This window comes from Anoplopoma fimbria, chromosome 14, assembly GCF_027596085.1.
Source record: "Anoplopoma fimbria isolate UVic2021 breed Golden Eagle Sablefish chromosome 14, Afim_UVic_2022, whole genome shotgun sequence".
Taxonomy (NCBI): Eukaryota; Metazoa; Chordata; class Actinopteri; order Perciformes; family Anoplopomatidae; genus Anoplopoma; species Anoplopoma fimbria.
This window is the reverse complement of record NC_072462.1, coordinates 15,417,803-15,439,851: the sequence shown is the minus strand read 5'-3', so window position 1 is coordinate 15,439,851 and position 22,049 is coordinate 15,417,803. Positions and strand designations below refer to the sequence as shown.

The 22,049-nt window shown below is 40.9% G+C and overlaps 1 protein-coding gene across 1 annotated transcript; it reads right to left on the bottom strand.

Moving 5' to 3' along the window:
• Positions 1 to 211: 211 nt before the first annotated feature.
• On the bottom strand, positions 212 to 20,623 carry LOC129102147 (nipped-B-like protein). Its single transcript, XM_054612145.1, has 48 exons — positions 20,568 to 20,623; positions 18,931 to 19,079; positions 17,939 to 18,104; positions 16,763 to 16,863; positions 15,919 to 16,027; positions 15,686 to 15,834; positions 15,015 to 15,133; positions 14,837 to 14,927; positions 14,594 to 14,724; positions 14,197 to 14,506; positions 12,641 to 14,095; positions 12,319 to 12,450; positions 11,907 to 12,080; positions 11,568 to 11,639; positions 11,383 to 11,472; positions 11,197 to 11,297; positions 10,979 to 11,065; positions 10,442 to 10,661; positions 10,029 to 10,180; positions 9,855 to 9,935; positions 9,599 to 9,699; positions 9,365 to 9,491; positions 9,187 to 9,269; positions 8,902 to 9,034; positions 8,657 to 8,800; positions 8,474 to 8,560; positions 8,051 to 8,265; positions 7,848 to 7,950; positions 7,652 to 7,750; positions 7,320 to 7,466; positions 6,930 to 7,064; positions 6,741 to 6,839; positions 6,572 to 6,625; positions 6,347 to 6,455; positions 6,095 to 6,231; positions 5,451 to 5,591; positions 5,233 to 5,326; positions 4,748 to 4,902; positions 4,571 to 4,661; positions 4,271 to 4,444; positions 3,955 to 4,145; positions 3,683 to 3,790; positions 3,198 to 3,398; positions 2,933 to 3,079; positions 2,391 to 2,800; positions 2,114 to 2,288; positions 1,557 to 1,757; positions 212 to 1,236 (listed from the first exon to the last, which is right to left on the bottom strand). The coding sequence occupies exons 2-48, from the start codon at positions 18,992 to 18,994 to the stop codon at positions 877 to 879; spliced, it is 8,025 nt and encodes a 2,674-aa protein (XP_054468120.1). The 5' UTR covers positions 18,995 to 19,079; positions 20,568 to 20,623; the 3' UTR covers positions 212 to 876.
• Between the last annotated feature and the right edge of the window lie 1,426 nt (positions 20,624 to 22,049).

Below are 22,049 nucleotides of genomic sequence, written 5' to 3'. Positions count from 1 at the left end.
CTTTTGAGAAGCTCTGGTATTATTTCTTCAGAAGCACGGATTACCTGTGTGAAGTCCAATCACATCTGCAAAAGACTTAATTCACTCACCCTGATCTCTGTTACACAGGTGAGGGAATCACAGTACAGGCAAAAAAGGTGAACCTGCTGACTTTAAAAAAGAAATCCATAAATATTCTGAAGTGGAAAAAAAAGAGCGAACAAGTAACAAAGACATAAGAAAAATTTATTGCAGTATTTGTTCCACGAGATGAGGGGGGGGGGGTCATTTTTTTCTTGCTCTGTGTTCTATAACATCAAAATCTATATTAAAAACAATATAACTTCCCCTGCATATAGGCACAGATACTGCACTGCTCTTAACATAAATAAATTATATCAAAGATACTCCATTACACAGCGTGGGTAAACAACAAAATGTTCAAAACAAGAAAAAAAATAAAGGAATTTCAAAGTTGTTGGAGCTCAGATCATGTGAATAAATCCATCTGGTGCTAGTTTAAACTCCAAAAACACTTTATTAAGAACATCATCAATACACTAACTTCCAACATTCAGTTTATTTTTTTTACAGAATTATGTTCAGATATAAACATGTGTTTAGTTAAACTATGATACAGTGGGAGTAAAAATCAAACAACAAAGTTGCTGCACAACAGCGAAGGAACTCCCACACAATGTTTCCAAAACATTTCCTTCTTGTGTTTTTCGTGTGTTAAACTAGAACATGTCTGTATTCAAACAGATCATTTTTCACAATACTTTACCTCCACCTGGTCCGTAAATCTATAGAGATTTTATTTTCTCTCTGAAACACATTGGATCCACATACATTTGGGTTGTGAGGTGTTTCTGTCTGAGTTATTTCAGTTGACTCTTAGTCCCCGTCCTTGGCAGCGTATAGCACTCGTAACGTCTGTACCACTTTGTTCGTCAGCTTTTGTCCACTTGTCAAAGATATTTTCTTGTAAATGATGTCTGACTCCGTGATAGTGTCAACCCAAGGAACCTTTTTGCGACCTTCCCGTTTCTTTACCTCAGCCCAGGGCGAAGAGTAAGATCCAGTCATCCAGTGTATACTGTAGCCAGTTTTGATCCTCTGGATGACCCTGGCAATCTGTGGTCTGTCTTTGTATTTGGGACAGCAGATGGCAATGATGTCCATGGCCTTCACTCTCTCATTCATGTTACCTGTATCCTCTGCAGACTCCTTGGCTTTCTTCTGTTTCTGCTGTGGCTAGAAGAAGCAGAGTGTGAAGGGTTAAACAGAAATCTTACAGACACTTTCAATGTTGGGATAACTTGTGAACAGCTGCAGCACTACAAATATCAGCAGATTGTATCCGCTCTCTGCAACATTAAGGAGAAACCTAAAATCCAAACCAATTATGATGTTTGTGTATGTGAGAGGCATATATGACCATATATATATATATATATATATATATATATATATATATATATATATATATATATATATATATATTAGTTGATATGTAGATATAGTCTGATTACAGGAGGGTTAAAATAGTAATCGCAAGGTTTTAAAATTCCTACCACAGGCGGATTTTCTTCCTCACTCTCCTCCTCATCCGTCTCCACTGGAGCTGGAGCAGGTTCGGTTTTACTGTGGTTCTGGTTCGAAGAAGATTTTGGGACCTTCAGCAGTGAAGTAATGGCTTTGTTTCTGGCATTGGCACTTGCTTCCCCCTCTTGGTCCTCCTCGTCACGATCCAAGTGCTCCATCAGTACCTTGAACTAAAAGACAAAAGCAGACATCTTCATATTCCTTACACTGAAATAGTACATTCATAAACTGTCTATGCAATATATTGATATTATATAAATTATGACATTATTATTATGACTATCTATCGTCTTACATTTTGGAAATGGTAATAGGGTGTAATGACGTAAGTATTGTCTATATCCACATCAATGATTATCATTTATCAAAAATTTAATTGCTTAAATATTTAGTGAAAGCACCCATGGTCAACCCTACAGTATCGTCACAATATTGACATCCAGGTAACTGGTCAAAAATATCATATTTGATTTTCTCCTTATTCCCCAACCCTCATGTGACCCAAATTACAGTGCTGAATGCTTACATCCAAATATTGTTTCACAATATTCCTCTTGGTCTCGTCGCTGAGATCTGTGCTGGCAAGGTTCCTCTTTAGGTAATCCAGTGTCTGACGAGGGTTGAAGTGCACCTTGGATTTCCTGTTCACTGCCTTGTCGTAAATTTTGGCAGCCTCCGTCGGGGAATACTTCTGGATTTTGCTGTAATGCAAACAAAAGGTTTGATGGAGTTGGTGTCATGTAAACAGGGGCATTACTGAGAGTTGATGAAAGATTTTTGTTGACATTTTTGATGCGGCCTACCTGTCTGAGAAGCCGTACAGATTCTTCAGATGTTGTTTTAGCACCAGCAGCAGCAGAATGCCCTGTGAAGCACTGGCAAAGTCCAGCAGCGGGTTGGGGTTTTCAGGCAGACGGTCCATCACTGCATCCTCATCATCCATGTCAGCGTCAGAATCAGAGTGCGCAGGTTTCTTTTGCATATGAACCACCTCCTCATCCTCATCACTGCTGCTGGATGTGCTACTGCTCTGCTCATCGTCCTCTTCTTCATCATCATCATCATCTTCTTCATCTTCGTCATTGTCGTCATCATCGGAGCCATGTTTTCTTCTCTGAGGCTTCTTCTTCTTCTTTTTCTTCTTCTTCTTTTTTGTCTTCATCTTCTTTGTCGTCGTCTTCTTTTCCTTCTGTACAGGCCCTTTCTGTAGAGACTGCAAACAGAACAAAATCGCTAAAACACAGATATATGTACAGCACATATATTACACTTTTTTTATTTTTTCGTCTCGTAAAACACAAAACAACTAAGAGCATGATATACAAAATAAAACACAGCTTCTCACCTCCTTGAAAGACTGGAGCAGGTTGCTACCAGAGACCGACAGAGTAATATCTACATGGTGCATGATGAAAAGAGGCTCGTCCTGGGTCTGGTAGGGGAAGCAGGCCAAGTTGTCTGCTACGAACAACAGCATGTTCACCTCTGTTTTCTGCAGGAGACACAGAGTAAAAGATCACTAGTTAAATTATATGTCCATGACCAGTAGTGAAGCTTGGCTAATGTCAGCCTATAGACCAAGACAAAGAGAAGCAGAAAGGTGAACTTACGGAGCTGTCATCGAACAAGTTGAGCATGGAAATGAGGAAAGCTCGTCTATATTGTCGATTCCCTCGGACCAGAGTGTAGAGATGAGAGCAGAGAGAGGTGTCTGAGTCATCGTGACGAAAACCTCGAATCACTGCACCTTTGGATCCATTTATGGCCTGTTGCACCTGATAAGACATCTTCAACCCTGCTACGGCCTTCATCTGTGAATTTGTACAGAGATACACCTCGTCATGTTAGTTGATGAATCGATGATGGCTGAAATCCTTCCAATAAATACAATGATTATATGCAAAACCTGTATTTTATTTTGTCGAGGATCAAACGTTAAACTACAGAACATTATAAGATGTGTAGAGCATTGATTTTTTTATTTATTTATAACAAATACAAATCAGAACTACTGCCCACAGATACTGTTAAAGCAAATCATCTTTGATGGACTTTTTCACCAAGTCTGGCGATTAAAAACCAGTAAGCCACTCACATGGATGAAGCCTGAATATTTCTTGTCGATATCCACCAACTGTTGATCGGCCTTGTTCTTCATGGTTGGCTCAGGGTCTGTTCCCATTGCAATCAGGTAGGGCACACACTAAAAAACAATAGTATAAATCTGTGAACAGCTGATGATGATACAAGAGAGCAGAGAATGTTGTCACTATGAGATCAAAGACAATCTCACACAGATCTTGCTTGTTAGAGGAACTGTATGTCTGAGTCTTGGGTGAGTCTGCTGGAGTGAGACTGTGAACATACCTGAACAGGGTGGACGAGGCCCTGGCTGAGAGTCAGTGTGATGACACTCAGGGCAAAGTGACGAACAGTGGACTGTGAGTGGAAGAAGGACTCCAGAACCTGCTTCAGGTAAATCTGCATTATTGAGCTGCTCATGCCCGAGGAGATGTCCCCCATTTCTTTCAGATCCTCCTGCTTGGATTGCTGCTTCCCTGAATAAAGAAAACACCAGTTTGATCAGTTTTAAGATTATCTACATCATTGACATGCTGAACATACGGTGATATTCCTATGCACCCGAGGGACACAACAATTGAGATGTATTTCTTAAACTCACATTCGCGATCGGCTTCCTGCATTCGAGAGTCCTCATCTTGCAGGTATGTCTGCAGGTTTTTTAGCACCTGGATCTTCAGAGTGACCAAACTCTTTTCATCTGACAGGGTATTGTTGTACAGAACCTTCACATCCTGCACAAACATGAGCTCTGGATGCATGATGAACTGGAAGCCTTGAGACAATGGAAATGATTTGAATTAAATTAGTTCAGAGAAAACTAAATCTAAACACATTTGCAAATAAAAACAAGACAATGCAGTATAAATACTTATGTCTTCTGAGATGAGGTGCAATATACCTAGACCCGTGATGGCCTTGATCTGGACCTCTTCATCTTCATGAGTGGTGAAGTACAACAGAAGCTCCAGCACTTTATCCTTGATGATGATCTAAGAGACACAGGGGGAGTCAGTCATAAAAACCAGCTTCCATAAAAGTCCTGCACACATAATCCAAGCCGACTGCTGGTGTTTACCTTGTTAGCACCCTTGAACTCCTCTTGGTCAAAATCGAAGTGCCGACAGAGAGCCCCCACAGTGAACAGTGAGCGCAGGAGAGTAGGTTTGTTAGCAGCCAGAGTGGAGCTGTTGGGGTCCTCCTGGTGCTGTGTCTTCAGTTTTGCCAGAGCTCCTACAGAATGATACACATGGGCAGTGAAAGCTAACTTTTGTTGTATTCGATCATACAGTGTACTAATAACGAACATTGACTATAGAACACTATTTGGTGTGTGTGAAAAAAGAAAATGAGCATAATGCGGTTACATAAGGATATCTTAACCACTATTGTGAAGGTGAATGAACAGGTTAACAATTACAAGCCCTATGTACATGCTATTTAAATGTTGGTGTAACTTAGATTATTTTTTAGCTTTTTCTATTTCAAGGTATATAAAAATCCAGGTATAATAAAATGTATGTTTATGTTAAAAGGAATATATGTACAGTCCATCAGACTTACCATAGTAGCGATTGAAACAAGCCCAGACAAACTTGTAGTTGTGTGTGACCTTGTTGACAACAGCGCCAAGGCAGCTTACAGAGTGCTGAACAACCTGAGAAGCAGAAACAACAAATTACATCTTGTTCAAATACAATCTGTATGCTAAAAGCTTTAGTTACACATTCACACTGTGCATGTTTTGTCTGTGAGAGCTGTAAGCTGTAAATGACACTGACCGTCATGCCGTATTTGATAATGAGCTTCATCAGGTCTTCTTCTAGGGTGGTGAGGAAAGTTTCACTTGGTTGCTCCATCAGAGGAATCACCAGCTCCAAGATCTTTGCCACGTTACATATGACCATGAAGTCATTCTGAGTCTGAAAATGTCAATAAGAAGAAAGCTGTAAAGTCCACATCTGAGCTGGAAAACAACTTTGTGAATGACTGATTGCTTCATAAATAATTTTCCTTCTCTCCTGATTGTGTGTGCTTTGCCCTCATCTGATGGTAACTGTAATATGCATGGTTAATCCTACTTATTTGTTCCAACAAAACACCTGAGCTTAATTGTTCCATGTACAGTATGTATTATGCATGAGTGATGGGATGTCCTCATAAATAAAGTGTGTTCCAGTAACCTCCGATAAACATACATGTTTGTGGGCTTAATATGTTACACAAGTAGGCACTACTAGCACTGATTGACTACTAGCACAAACAGCAAGTGTGTGTATTGGGAAGGAGCCTGTGTATGTTTGGCAATAAAAAAAAGCTGGTTCATTTCTGTCCTCTAGGCATCAGACTCAACAAATGATTTTTCATACTTTCAGACAATTAAAAATGAATAGACTAATACTGAACAAAATCACATGGTACTTACGTTGCACTTGGTGGTCAAGTAGGGCTGCATAGTCATGGCATGTTTGACCATTAACTGTGCTCTGATCTTGCTGAACAGGTAGAGAGTGGTGCTGCATGCTACCAGACGACCTGAGTTGACCCCTTTGTCCTCACAGTCTGAAACGCAATCACAGAAATCCTTTATGTTTGTTCACAGCATAGTATTGTTGAACACATTAAGAATGCCATACCAATTTTGTATCAAACATGCTATTCCATTTATTTTTATTACCTGCAATCGACTCCTCGTATTTCAGTATGTGTTCCACCAGATTGTCCACTAACTGAACACAGGCCTTCTTGGCAGGTTTGTAGGAGGCTTGCTCTTCTGACTTCAGTAGCTAAAATAGATGTCATACCAAAGTTAGGTTAGATGCCCGACAAAATATGCACATACTAACTATCATAAAGACACACAAGCTAAAGTTGAGATATCAAGCAAGTTAAACAAACTCACATTTTGGAGAAGCTGCTCAAACCAGTCATAGCCTGAATCTTTACATGCTGACACCTGGGACGAAATCGAAACATGACATGAGTAAGAGTATGACAATGTCAAACATCAAAATGTTTCTGATTTGAATGATTGTGCCAAATCCTTTGTCACAAGCCTATGTAGCACGCACCACATCTGTGATGTTCAGAATCTTCCGGGTCATGGCATTTTTGTCATGACTGGGTGTGGGAGTGAACCAGATTTTCTGGAATGTCTCATTCACCAGTTTCTGCATGGGAAAAGATATTCATGTTTATAACCTGTATTTTTAAAACAGCCACCAAGCACAATCAGCATGCACATAAAAGTAAACACAAACCTTGATCCCCTCTTCATCGTTGACCCTTCGGATCATCTTGACACACATCTCGGTGATCCTATGGAAGTCCGGCAGCTCCAGGCAAATATCCCTCAAGATCTTAATGACCCTCTTCCTAACACTTATACCCGTGTCCTGTGGAAAGACAAAATGGGTACAAAGAAAGCTCAATATAGACAAGAATAAATACATTTTCAGAGTTTGCTTAAGTCAAGGGAAGTTCCCATTGAGTCTGTCCTATGTGGAATAGACAACCTATTCCACAAACCCCTAAGAGGGCATGTGATGTGACCAAATCAGTTTATACTACAGCACCTGAGATTTGTTTTTCTTTTTCATTTGTGTATGATACAGAGGCTCACAGTGAGGTGTTAAGAGTTAAGAAATTACCAATATCCTTTCAATGAGCATGTCATAGTACTGCTCAATGAGCTCCGGTCGACTTAGCACAAAACGGCCAAGTAGCTCCACGGCTGCCTCTCGCACACTGGTGGAGTTGTCCATGAGGCGACAGTGAACCCCACGCTGCATATCCAACTGCAAATCAAAGAAGAGATAAACATTACTGAATGTTATGGCTGCAAGTGTGACTGTAATAAACTGGCATAACTGCCGAGCAATACCACAACTCCACCCTAACACTCTATAACAGGATCTCCTGTTAAACGGCTATCAATCCAATGGTGTAAGCGTTGTGTAGCACCTCATACAGGAGGACTTACCCGTGCCAGAATACTTGGATCCACAGCTACCACTTCAGACAGACACTTCATGGCTTTAGTTCTGACTGCGATGGCACTCTCACCCAGCACTCTCAGAATCTATATGAAAGAGACAATAAGAGAAAAAAGTTAGTCACAGTCAACACAATATAATCTCTCACTGACGTTTTTTTTTTCTTTCAATTAATCATCATACCTGTGATAAATAAATATCAAAGCTCTGTGAAAACGGCCTCATGGAGGCCAGATATCTGACAATCAGGCATGAGTCCTCATAGGCTACTGTGTCAGAGTTTATGCTGAAAGAAAAAAATAAAGAGCACAGTTGAATATCAGGATTGGTGAACAAGTCAGACAGCGTAACAAAAGTGCAGTGCTCCAGAGTGAGGTAGTATTTACCTTGAAGAACTCAAATCTGATGGTGATGTCTTCATGACCTTGCGAAGGAATTTCTTTCGTGTCTCTGCCCTCTGCACGATCTCCTCAGTTGAGTCAACGTCCATGGAATCATGTCGACCTCTGAAGTCCTCATCGTCATTTTGAGACTTCACCGCTTTCTCTACCTCAGTTATAGTGTCCCTGAACCACTGAGCGATGTAAAACTTCCTGGCGAACTATATGAAACAAATGCAGACATAGGTAATGAAAAACACATTTAAGGCATACTAAAGAATATAATAGATAAGACATGTAGGAACCCTGTAAAATGATTATTATTGTTAATACTGCATATAGACACTGAGCATCCAGTCCCTAGGGAATCATAAATGTGACCATGTTGATTTCTGTAAATACACAGATTAGTATATGAAAATTACTCACGACTAGAGATGGATCCGTCTCAACGTTCTCATTTAGGTAGCCCAGCAAGGCCGTCTGGAGTTTCTGGATCTCATCACTGCCTTGAGTCTGTAAGGAGATCAATAAGTCAGGAGAATCTCAACGCAGTTCAACGCCACTATTAATTTATGTCTGATAAAATAATTCCGTAATTATCAAGCCTACCTCTTTGAGGATGCGGTCAATAGCCTTTTGGTCCATGTTGCTATTGACAGCGTCTTTGCGCAGGCTGGAAGCGACAGTGCCGAGGTAGTCCAGCGATGCCACCCTGAGCGCCATTTCTGTCTGCTTGTTACTGAACTGGTGCACCTGGAGCACAAGAAAGTGGAGGAAAAATGTCAATACAAACTGGAAAGTCTACTGGAAAGATGTTTTTTGATGGCACATTTGAAGTGAGAGATGCTACTCACCAACAGCCGGCCGAGTAAACTGAGCAGCAGTTCAGCTGCAGGCCACTCAGGCCTGTTGACTGCAGACAGCAGGTCATGAACAAAGTTCTCAAACAGAGGCCTGTAGTCATCCTCTCCCTGCTTACTGCCACACCTGAACACACAGAATACAATCTATTATTATAATATGTTATTGAAAATTAGGACAGTTAATATTTCAACCTGCTCCACAGTAGAAGAAGGTGTACTGTGTAGGGACACTCGGTGTTAAAGTCCCCTTTAACGGTCTACAGACCAATGACTTACTTCTTGAGAAACACCGATAGGAAGTTCTGAGCTGTCCTCATGGCAGTTTCATAAGAGTTTGTGATGAAGACTTCTTTATCCACCTAAAAAAAGAACCCAGTATGTAAAACTATTTCTGAATAAAAAAATCTTTGCAGATAAATATGATTTAAATATGAGTTAAATCCTCATCAGTTACCTTCTTATTATGTTCAACTTCTGCGTCCCTCTCTGAGGGAAGGCGAACCACACACTGGATGAGCTGAAGCACCAGTGCTGTGACCATCTGGATATACACGGGCTCGTCCTCTGAATCACTGTTTAGCCTGGGGAAGTATGAGACAAAAGTATCGTTAAGTCTACTGAACAGTACAAAGGACTTCAATGATCAATTTCTTTATTCATGGTATTTAATTGAGCTGGATGTAGGTACCTAAAGTTCCTGAGGCTGCGTTTACTAGTTGGAAGTCTAGCTAGAGAGGTGAAGATCTCTTCAAGAATGAGCTGCCTGTGCTTCTCGTAACGAGAGAACACCTAAGGAAGAGAAAAATACAAAGCACTTAATCAAAACATAACAACAGAGACGCCGTGCAGGAGCATGTCATGAAAAGAGCAATCTGAAGAAATAGCAAAATTGACAGCTGAAATAATATGAAATGAAATAAAATGACATGCCATGGCAGACTTACTGCTGTCACAAGTGTGATGGCACATAACTGCAGTTCACTGACATTCTCCACGAAAAAAGGTGTAATGCCCAGCGTGGACACCTGAAAGTCGAGCACAAAATCAGTTAGGTATGTTAGAACTCAACAGTCAAAGATTAAACCGGGTCATGAGTTTGAATGACATCATAGTCTTACCTGGAGAATAGTGGTGTCAGTGAGCAGCTGGATCTCCAGGAGCTCTGAGATACTGCTAACAATATCACACACTTTGTCGTAGAGCATGACTACTACCTTCTGTTTATGGGTGGAAATCTTTGCTCTCTTGGATTTTGAAGTATGCATGCCACCTTAGGTGAGGAAGATGAAGGGAAAAAGAGAATTTAATAAAAGTTATGTATACCACTTGCAATATACCAATACCATTTTTTAACAATTGCGCTCCCCCATTTAGAGCTATCTTTTAAATGAGTACAAAAAGATTTTGTCCAGCATGGATCGGCTTTATCAGCTTGCTAATATGCAAACGCACAAACACAGCTTCTTGAGATCAAGATTTCTGCAAATGTTTTGAGGAACAACTTAGAAGAATGGAAAGAAACGGTGCTGACCTTTTCTGTAGACTGGGTCATACTGAGGGTACAGAGAGTTTTGCAGATGGTACTTGGTGTACTGCAGCACCCTCTCAATCACATCTTCTATATAGACTGCTTTGGGCATGTGTGGAGATGTCATGATGTTGAGTGCAGTCAAACAGGCATCAGCAGACTTAGCAACCCGCTCCATGATAAGGTCACGCCACAACCGCTCCTCATCCACGGAATCATTTTCCTTCAAATTTTAAAATATGTTCAGTTTCAGGTTATCCACAACACAGTTAAAATATAGTACATAAGCACAATCATAAGACATAATGGAGATATGTGAAATGAGAATAGGGGCCTGGACAATATGCAGATAGTATCTAAAATATATGTTTACCAAAATGTTGTCTAGATTGGAAAAAGTGCATGTTTTATGTAGCAACAATTTGTAAAAAAATAAATAAAACAAAGGACAAAACTTGCTAAAAGTTTTTAACAGGAAATCAGATATGAAAAATTGCATCACTTTCGCAGCTAAAAAATCATATCCAGCTGGCAACTTACATGATTCATTAGCGTGGAGAGTTTGACGCTGTCCTGAATGTTCTTCTCGAGGATATTCAACAGTTTAACCAGTTTCTTAGTCGAACACTGTGGATCAAAATAATGATTGGTTACTTTCACAAAGATGCGGCTGTGAATTGATGGCCTTTACAGCAGCTAAACATTAACTGTGAACCTCAGTGTAACCACTTGACAGAGCACTAACATACTCCTCTTACCTTGCTGAAGATGCACATAGCTTTGATCTTAGCAGAATCACTGCCTAGCTCGCTCAAGTGGTGCTTTCCAAGTAAGAGCTCTTCGGGTATCTCATCATCATCTGTTTGAGGGAACAAAGTTACAATGTTGACGTTGTTCCAACAAATGTCATAAACTTTGGAAACTGTGCAGCTCTTGATGTTTACCTGCGGCGGTGAGGTCCACATCCTCGAGGCTCTCAAGAATGTTGTTCATGTTTGTTGTGAATCTCTTAAACGTGGAGGAGCCCATCTTTTCTGTTATAGAAATGTTAACACATTGATTAATAAAAAAAATGTAGTTTTAAAATGCAGTATTATTAGAAAAAGAGTTCAATGTGGTAAAACAATACCTTCTGGTGTCATCTTGGAATCATACACCTTCTTGTTTTTTTGTTTCTCCTTTTTCTTCAATTTTTTGGCAACTGAACAAAAAGTAATTAGACAAGACATTAGTCATATCCTTGAAAGCGGCAACTCACTTAAACAAGCACTGCATGTTTAAAAGAGAAAGACATGGCTTTAGTAATCCAATTATCAGGGCAATTGGAAAAAAGGATTATATTTCAAAATGCATAATCGGAATGACAGCTGTCGGAAATAGGAGTTAGAGACATATCACAAAATAAAAACTCTCTCTCTCATCTACAACGTTTAACATTTTTTCTTTTGCCTAAGCAATAAAGACTCACCATCACGCAAGCTTGGTGATGGAGAGTCTTCCTCTGAACCATTTGGACTCCGGTGACGGCTACTGGACCCCCGGCGAGCAGCATTCGAACCTCCGCTTCGGTGCTGTCCAGAACCCCTCCTCTCTTCCTGCTTACATGACTTGTTGTGATCTTTCTTGGACTTTTTCTTTGGAGCTAAAACAATTATAGGAAAAAAGATAAGTCAGAAAATGTCAAGATTTTTAAGTGGTAAATTTCTGTATTAATTAAAATTGGAAAAATTACTTGGGGGAACATATTGTTCAATCTTCAGGCTTACTACATGGTAAAACAACATACTGTCAAAAGTGGACACAGCATAGTGCTTTTGACAGATTTTCGATATTTTGATGTGTATTTACAAACATGTTAATTTTTAAGATTTAATACTGACACTCATTGTCAGAGTAATCCTCATCGTCATGGTCATGGTCATCTTCATCTTCATTTTTATCTTCTCCTTCATCTTCGTCCAACTCAGCGTACTTGGATTTCTTACTGATCATACTGTGTTTTCGCTTGTTCTCTGTAAGCACAAGAGGTGAGTTCATTTTCATAATCTATACTACGAAAGAAAATACAATCAGTAAATCATAATGATTCCTCAAACAGTGGTTTAAAGTAAATAAACACTCCAGAAACTGAGCACAGCCACATTACACATATCCATCCCCTACAGTTTTGCGTGCATATTTAATAACCAAAGTAAATCATACCTCTCCCTGATTTGTCGAGGGATCTGGATCTGGGGCTGTGTGCGTTCCTGCTATCCTTAATGATCTTTTTTACTTCGTCAATATTGAGCTTGTTGAGCACAACGACAGGCTTTGCCCCTTTGTTTATGTTCTTTATCAATGACAATCTCTCGAGCTTGACCAGGGGTTCACTCCAGCTCTCAATCAATTTGTTTGGAAGTTGAAGATCATTCCCATCCCGTTTTAATTTAGGAATCACAAAGTTCTTCAGAGTTCCTGACTTGCCACCCAGCAGGTATGAGGGGAACTCGCAAGGTTTTGTCTCAAGCGTCTGCGGTTTGTTTCCAGCTTGGCAGCTGCCGTCCCCACTTTTCCTGTCTTTCTTACTTTGTGCGTTTTGAAGGCTGGAACTCTCTGTCTTCTGTCGACCATTAAGGTCAGTAGACTTTCTACTTTCGTCTTGTTTCACTCTCGGGCTGTCAGGTTTAGTTGGCCTGTCAGGAGAGTGTTTGTTGCAGTTTTCCCTTAACATCTTGTGCTTCCTATCTCTGTCCTTATCCCTATCTCTGTGTTTATCCCCATCTTTATCTATGTCCTTGTCCTTATCTCTATCTTTTTCTCTGTTCTTATCCCTATCTCTATCATTATCTCTATCTCTGTCCTTATCCCTAACTCTATCTTTATCTCTGTCCTTATCCCTATCTCTATCTTTATCTTTTTCTCTTTCCTTATTCCTATCATCTCGATCTCCAACTTTCTCTCTATCTCTGTCCTTATCCTTGTCTCTATCTTTTTCTCTGTTATTTTCCCTATCTCTATCTCCAACTTTGTCTTTATCTCTGTCCTTATCTCTATCTCTGTTCTTGGCTTTGCCTTCTCCATGTTTGGAATTGCGCTCCCCCTTGCTAATTGTTTTTGGAGTCTCAGGGTTGCTCACATGGGATCTGCTAATGTTGTGGTTCTTTTCCTCTTTGTTGCACAAGTCTGAATGCTTGTCATGTTTCTGCCGCGGTGTGTCTGGCCGTCTGTCATCCGGATGTTTCTTGCCGCCGACAGTTTTGCTGTCATGTCTGTGTTTGGATTCCCGTCGACTTTCCGGCTTCTGTTTGGGGGCTTCTGGTTGCCCGTCTGAGCAAGACTTCTTGGGGTTGTCAGCATGCTGTCTGATGATCCCAGGTCTGTTTTCAGCAACTTTCTCTAGCTTTCCATCAGTCTTTGTCTTTAGGTGCTGTAGCTGTTCCTCACAGAACGTCTGTGCTTCCAAGACCACTACAGGCTGTCCTATCATTCTGCCAGCTTGCTGCAGATCAATACTGACCATCAAAGCAGGCCGACTGCCACCGTTACTTGCAGCATTCGTCTTCTTGGTTCTCAACTTGCTATCCGAGTTGCCCCCTTGTACAGTCGGCCCGTCACTTGACTCAGCTCCGGATTCCTGAGGATACGTGTCTTGCTTCCGTTTCTTCAGTGGCTTATCTGCGAGAAAGAAAAATTTAGCTTAGATCATCTTGAAATAGAAACAAATCTAGGTCATGACCAATTAAAAAGGGCACAAGGCAAAGGCGGACACACAATACCTTTATCCTGGACTTCTTTAGACCATCGTTCTTTCTCACTGGCCGACTCCCGTTCTATTCTCTCGATTTCTGCCAGTGTGTCCATCTCTGCATCATCAAACACAACCCTACTCACGACTCCAGACTCCTTGCTATTGGGCCGAACAGGAAACTGCTTACGGTTTGTCTGCTCCTCAGCGCCGAACTTGTGTGACAGGTCCGGGGCAGTCCTTGACAGCTGGTTGTGATAATTATTCGTCAAATCACTTTCATGTTCTGAATCAACGCGTTGCCTCGGAGGAAGATCTTCGGATGGATCCATGTCTGAAAGCTTAACTCGGGACAGTTTAATAGTCAGCCTGGCGGACTCTTTTGGTGGAGAACTAACAATGTCATACGAGGTATTTTTGTCTGTCACCTCATTTTCTTCTTTACTCCTTTCTTTCTGCTTTTTTTTGCGGTCAGCAGAGGTAAGGTGCTGGTCAGGTTCTGCAACTGGTGGGATATCAGGTGGAGGGGACTGCATGATAAGGGGAGGCCTGGACCCTGCTAAAACACACAAAAAAATGTTTATTCTTTGCAAAGAATGAACTGAACAAGGGTGCATTCATTTTGTTTTCACATAAGTAAGAAGAATGGTGGCGTTGCTAAAGTAGCATACTTTTTGCAGTCTCTTCACTCCCAGCAGGGGAACACACAGACCCTGGTGATTTAACTGGAAACATGGCAGCCCTCATGGAGGGGTCATTCTCCTGTTGGAACAAGAGACATTAATCATCCCTTTAAACAGTCGACATCTGCTGAGGTCAAGCTCAGGATATCTTGATTCTCTGCCTTACCTCATTTCCCAGTCTGTGAGCCATGTTGATATAGTCTTCATCTGAGCCTAGTCTCGCATTATGATTAGATGAAGTACTTGATAGCTGACCAGAGACCTTGTTGTCATGGATATTTCTAACTAAAACAGAGAGCGAAATAAAATATCCAGTTAAATTATTTGTGATGTGCAATGCCTCACATCTCCCTCAGAGACAGATACCTTATTTTCCACCTCAGCTGTTATTTTACCATGCTACAATAACAAAGTGTCCACTTATCAAGTGACTCCCTGCCACATAAATGTGTATAAAGTGACGGTAAAGGAATAGTTAAGCAATTTCGTCCAGCTAAATGTATCAGTAACACTGTGCAGGTGGTGTTATTTTAAAATGATTAATTGTTTTCCACAAAAGAATATTGGGGGGAATTGTAATGTATTGACATGTTCAGTGAGAGAACGATGTGCGATCGTCCCCTTAGAGCAACACCTTGAATGTGTACTATATGGCAGGAAGTCTCTTCACGCAGAATGCTTTACCAATAAACAAATCAAGATTGTTAATCAAAATGGAATACATGCACTTATCTCTACACAGTACTTTTAACTTGTAACACAAAATGACGATTCAACAACTCTTCTATCTTATTCACCTAATCAATACAATTTTTCTCAACCTGAATTTCTACTCACCTTGCTGTGTCTGTTGGTGTTGAGAGTAACTGGGTGGATTGTACTGCATGTAGTCTGCAGGACTCTGAGGGGTATAGGGACTGGGTATAGGGCTGTTCTGCTGGGGCGCGAACCGAGCACCTGATCCAGACTGTGGGGATGTAAAGCATCTGTGAAGGAGGTAAAAGTAGTTTTAGTGGATATACAACACTTCTGTGTCTTCATCATCTGAATGTAATTTGGCCCTGCCTTACCCAGAGGGGCTTTGAGGGACAGTGGTTTGCTGATAGTTTGATCCTGGACTCCCATGCACCTGATTCTGAGACACCTTATACTGTTGCATAATTGGCTGCTGCATTACACCTAAGAGATAAGGATAAAACAATCTATAATTAGGGTCATACAAACAAGCTGAACATACACAACTGACACTTTGCCGAGTCTCGTCCACAAATGCAGACCGGTCATTCATAGTGTAGCATCAGCCAGCTCGGACAAGGATCTGACAATTATACGGCTGTGCTCCATAGACTCAGATTTTATTCATTTTCATGCTGGTTTTGCGGCTTTCGACTAATCCTGGTTAAACTTTGTGTAATAGTTATACTTGTTACCCTGAGAGGTGGGAAGGAGACATATGTTTCTAAAACATTTTCTTATATTTTTCTGTTGCTAAATATTGTGCTATATTTGTCCCCCAAAAAATATAGATCACAACTTTAGATTTATAATGAAATGTTCAGGTTGAACTAATTAGTTCAAGTAATTACTCCAATGCAATATAATAATAATAATAATAATAATAATAATAATAATAATAATAATAATAATAATAATAATAATAATAATAATGGTATTAGTTACGCCTGTGTTTCACAGGTTGAAAGGTCTGTTAAACTTAAGATCCACTCTATGTTTTTTTTCCCGCAATGGCTTTGCCCCCAGTTCGGGAACCAACAGTGTAGTGAAAGGAAGCACAAGTAGTGCATCTGACCCAGGAAATGTACAGGGAAATAAATAGTTACAGTGAAAAACAAGACTACAGCCAGGGAAAGAGCATGCACTCATCACCCCAAACCTTGTACTGGGTTGTCATACTTTTGTCCCTGAAGATTTTGGGGTTCCTGGACAGCAACGTTTGTAGAAGCATTGGCATGTCACCCTCTGGTTCATCGTTCCCCAAGTTGTCCTTCAACTCTCTAGAAAGCAAACAAAAGTACAGTCCAGAGTCATATTGCAGGGAATAGTTGCCCACTGGGCCTAAATCCAGTTTTGACTAACGCGTTCTGATTTATTCCAGTCTCAATTACCATTGTCAGTGCAGTTTAGACTAGCCCTTAATTATTTTGACAACTCACAAAATGAGCTGACCTTTTCTGGTATAGCAGTGACTGTTATGTGATACATTTTCAATTGAAACAGCAATGACTGACTTTGCTGTGTGGCAGCTGTAACTACCAGTCACACCATCGACTGTTAAACATCAGGAAACAAGACACGCAGACACTTTTTTTGGCCCACTTAATTTTTCTGGATTTGAGTGCACACAATCAGGTCAAATTTTGTTAAGATTAAGGTTAACATAAAGTGTTAACAACTTTCCTGACAGTGTCCTATAGTCGACCATCCTTCTGGCAAAAATCTGAGCTGCTGCATCACCCCTGTCTAGTTGATGGGCCTGCATAATTGGACTGTGCAATTCCACTACAGCCAGAGGGGTGTTCTCAGGAGCCACTTCATCTACACCACATTGTTTTTAGAAGAGGAACGTCACCCCTACAATCAGCTATGGACTGGCAAGCATAGAATATATAATCCTGCAGTTAGGAGATGAGGGGGAAGTGTATCTTGGTAAGAAGAGCAACCACTATGTTGCTTTAAAGTTCTGTTTAGTAAAGTTGTGCTTAGGCTCTAGAGCAGAACTCAAGCTTATATATTTATTCTAATTTGTCACTTTTACTTGATTTTGTTACCAATCTTACGTTTTTATAAATACTTTGGGTGAATTAAATCTAAATTGTTTCCACCTTTACCTACTCTCACAGTTTTATGCGCACCCTGGCCCGTCACACATTGTTAAAGCAAACCTTAAAACAGCATATGCGATGCACTTTCCACTAACACTGTTGACAACAAAGCTGGCATAACAATGATTTCTTCCCCAATTCAAAACAAAGGTTATAGTTTGCACATCTTTAGTAACCTGCTGTAGTAGATTCTGGCAAGCTTTCCTCTCATATATTTAAATTCTTGAAGTCAGTGAGTGGCACTTACATGTGTTCAGTGGAGACTTGGTTAAGGCTATGTGCCAGTTGAGTCACCAGATTTTCGTCCCGACACACCAGCAGGCTGCTGACCTCTTCAGAGATCCTTCCATTGTAGAGCAGACTCTTAGCAGTGGTGGCAGGGAGAGGAGAAGGCAAGGGCAGCTGGTTCAACACTAAAAAGGATGATGGACAGACAAGTTAGGTTGGCTGGAAATTGAAAGAAAGTAGGATAGGAAAAATTTAAAAGAAAACTGTTTTGGGAAAAGATTAGTAAATGAAAATATTTGTGTATGAAATAATTTAAAATGTGAAAACATTGAACAGGCCCACTCTATTTGGTAGTAATGCCAAATGTCAATGAAACAATCTGATTTTTTTAGACAATGTATATTTTGGATATGTCAACTGAAGCTTGATAGTTTTACTTGTACATTTTTGGGTAAACATTCAATGGATTTCATTGTGGTGTTTAGTACATGTATATAACATATAACAAAGACTCAGCATACATGCTAAACTCATGAATAAAAAACTGTGATATAACATATAAATGTGCAGTCTTTCTTTCCATCCTTGACTTAAAAAATACAGTATTATTAGAGTGAAGAAAGGTCCATGGACCCCTTTGTTCATCACTTTCACAAGATACATTTTGTACAACCTCATGCAATCAAATACAATAGTTCTGCAATAAATCATATATTTGTGAAATGTAAAATGTTCAATTTTTTTTGCAGTTATTATTTTTTTCTTTCATTCAAACTGGATTGGGGTCTGTGAGCCTACAGCTTACTATATTTAATTACATAAGCCAGGAAGTGAGAAGCATCGCAATTACCAGTATTTAGCTTCTAGTATAACTACACATTATACCAGAAGCACCAAAACACTACACAGAGTTTCAGTATTTAAGTATTCTTTAAACATGCCACATCATGGTTTGAATTTTTGTGTTTAAGCTGTGTGCAGAGCATTAGAGGAAGGTGATGTTGTACTTACAGTCTGTCAGGCTAGCAATTCCAGCAAGAGTAGTGATGGGAACATGAGGCATATCACCATTCATGCTGAAGATGAGGTCAAAAGGTCGTGTCAATGCACAGACTGCTCAATATCACCAATCTCTTCCTATTTTTCACATCTCCAAAATGCTGCAGAGACAACAAAAAAAAAACAGTGGCAACAGACAATTTTAGAGAATGCTCACTCCCAACAAAGTATTCATGTTATTACAGACAGCATTGGTCATGCGAGGATTATGAGTAATAAGAAAAGCCAGTGGTTTTCCATACAACTGCATTGTTGTTTTTCTGGGATGGGTGTATATTAAAAACAGTGACAGCTCATGAGTGTGCATTATTACACTGCCAACATAACTGCACCTTTTTATACCGGTGTTAAGTCAAAATGTGTTCCCTCTTCAAATGGTGTTTTCCTCTTGGGGGGGGACAAGATAGCGCCACCCTTGGTGGTTAGGGTGAATGATGAGGGTTTGGTTTGGGTTTAAAGGTACCCCCTCGACCAGGAAACAATATCCTCACACCACCGGCCTTACAACAAGCCTTTAAAGTTATTGATTTCTTTCACAGCTCCTGGTGCCTGGCCCCTCTCTCCCTTTAATGTTAACGTTACACACACACACACACACACACACACACACACACACACACACACAGCTTCAGTGTGTGCTTTGTAGCTGGGGTAGTTCAACCTGTAATGAATGCAGAAACGCAGCGTTATGTTACAACCAAGCATATGAACACAGTATGTCCTGCTTTGCAGACAGACTGGAGAAGTGACGAGCCTAGCTAGCAGTATTTGATTAAATGCATGATAAAAAGTTTCTGTGTGTCTCTGTGTATTTAAACCCTTAAAGTCGGCTTGTTTGGAGTTTATTTCCACACCAGTGTTGTAGCTGAAACCTACAAGCAAAACGCAACTCAAACAGCCTCGTAGTGAACGTCAAACCTCGGATTGTTTCTTTTGTTACGATGTCAGCTAAGGTTTCCGGGGCTGTCCAAGCACCAAGGGGCATTAGCATTAGCTTACCTTCACACCAGATGTGACTTTTATTATTATTCATTTATTACTATATTTGCGTTCAAGAGACTGGTTAAGTCGACTAGCAGCCTAGCGAAGTGTGTGGAAGTGACTTAAATCAACTCAGGGGGGCAGCCGGCTAGCAACAACTGGCGAGGTGGTTAGCTAGCCTATGCTAACGGGCAAGGTAACGTTACTGTAAGTTACCGACGTTAAGCTAGCATCACCGGCGGAGCTCCAGCCCCGGGTAGCCTGCTTTACGTCGCCCTTTTTGTGTCGTCTCGCCCGGGTGTGGGTTTAGATGTTCACCTCACACTCCCCACGGCCTTCATCCGCGCACCTCCAGCTCACACAGTGGACCTCGGACTCGCCTTAGGATGCGTAACCCCGACCCGACGCCAGGCAGGCAGGGGTACAAAGCACAGACCCCATCACGAACCACAGAGACCGCCTCGGCCGATGCTCCCAACGGCTCTCAACGGCTACCAACGGGCTCCCAACGGGCTCCCAACGGCTGGGTCTGACGAACCGGAAACACCCGGGAGCGCGAGACAATGAGTCCTAATAGAGGTTGTTGTTGTTGAATCGGGCTTATTTACCTTTTTGGATGTGATGAGAAGGAGAAGTGGTTCTGGTGAAGGAGGAGGAGGAGGAGGAGGAGGAGGGGGAGGAGCAGGAGTAGGATGGCAGCTGGAGCTGGAGAAGAGTCTCTGGCTCCCTCTCGGTCCCACTGTTCAAACAGCTCCTCCGAGCAGCAGCTTACACAACGGCGGTGATCCCTGTCGGGGGGACTGGGGGGCTTTCTTCTCTCTCACGGCGAACATGTCTGCTGGGATGGGGAGAGCATCCCCCCGACCGGCCGTACAGGGCGACTATTTAGCTACCAGGCGCTGGAGGTTATGTTTGCAAGCACAGGTTAATGTGTAGCTGGTGGAGACAATCGATGAACATATAAAAGAGGGGGATCCACATTGTCTATCTATCCCCCCCCTGCCTCTGTATCTCTCTGTCTTTCAAAATGACGACCGGAAGAACCGGTAAAGGGACTGGAAATAACTCCCTCAACCGGTGAGGAGCCGGGGCTCATTAACCCAGCATGTTCATTGATAAGTGCCAGCAAGGACCTCATGGGATCATTCAGTGTTATAACGATGGTATTCATAATAAAATAAACATTTATAAAAATAAAAAATAAAAAAAAAGGTTTCAGTCTCTTCAGTCAGGTTGTGCCAGAGGGGTGTTCTCAGGAGCCACTTCATCTACACCACATTGTTTTTAGAAGAGGAACGTCACCCCTACAATCAGCTATGGACTGGCAAGCATAGAATATATAATCCTGCAGTTAGGAGATGAGGGGGAAGTGTATCTTGGTAAGAAGAGCAACCACTATGTTGCTTTAAAGTTCTGTTTAGTAAAGTTGTGCTTAGGCTCTAGAGCAGAACTCGAGCTTATATATTTATTCTAATTTGTCACTTTTACTTGATTTTGTTACCATATTACGTTTTTATAAATACTTTGGGTGAATTAAATCTAAATTGTTTCCACCTTTACCTACTCTCACAGTTTTATGCGCACCCTGGCCTGTCACACATTGTTAAAGCAAACCTTAAAACAGCATATGCGATGCACTTTCCACTAACACTGTTGACAACAAAGCTGGCATAACAATGATTTCTTCCCCAATTCAAAACAAAGGTTATAGTTTGCACATCTTTAGTAACCTGCTGTAGTAGATTCTGGCAAGCTTTCCTCTCATATATTTAAATTCTTGAAGTCAATGAGTGGCACTTACATGTGTTCAGTGGAGACTTGGTTAAGGCTATGTGCCTTTTTAAAAAAATAAATAAAAAAGGTTTCAGTCTCTTCAGTCAGGTTTTACAGTCATTTATTGGTGTGACCACATATTAGAATAAGTATTTCTGTGTCTGCTGCGCTCAAATGTAATTGAAATCAATTCAATGCAGAGCATGGCCTGAGTGTCTGATTAAAGGAGTATGATATTGCGTGTAAATATGTAGATAAGTAAAGTTAAAACAAGCAGATGTTGCCAACTATTGATTTCTGATAATGGTCAAAGTGCC

Coding starts and splice junctions, on each gene's coding strand:
- LOC129102147 (XM_054612145.1), bottom strand. CDS start 18,994: ATGAATGGTGATATGCCTCATGTTCCCATCACTACTCTTGCTGGAATT. Junction 7,951..8,050: donor TCAGATTTGAGTTCTTCAAG/GTAAATACTACC, acceptor TTTTTCTTTCAG/CATAAACTCTGACACAGTAG. Junction 3,791..3,954: donor GCCTCGTCCACCCTGTTCAG/GTATGTTCACAG, acceptor ATTGTTTTTTAG/TGTGTGCCCTACCTGATTGC.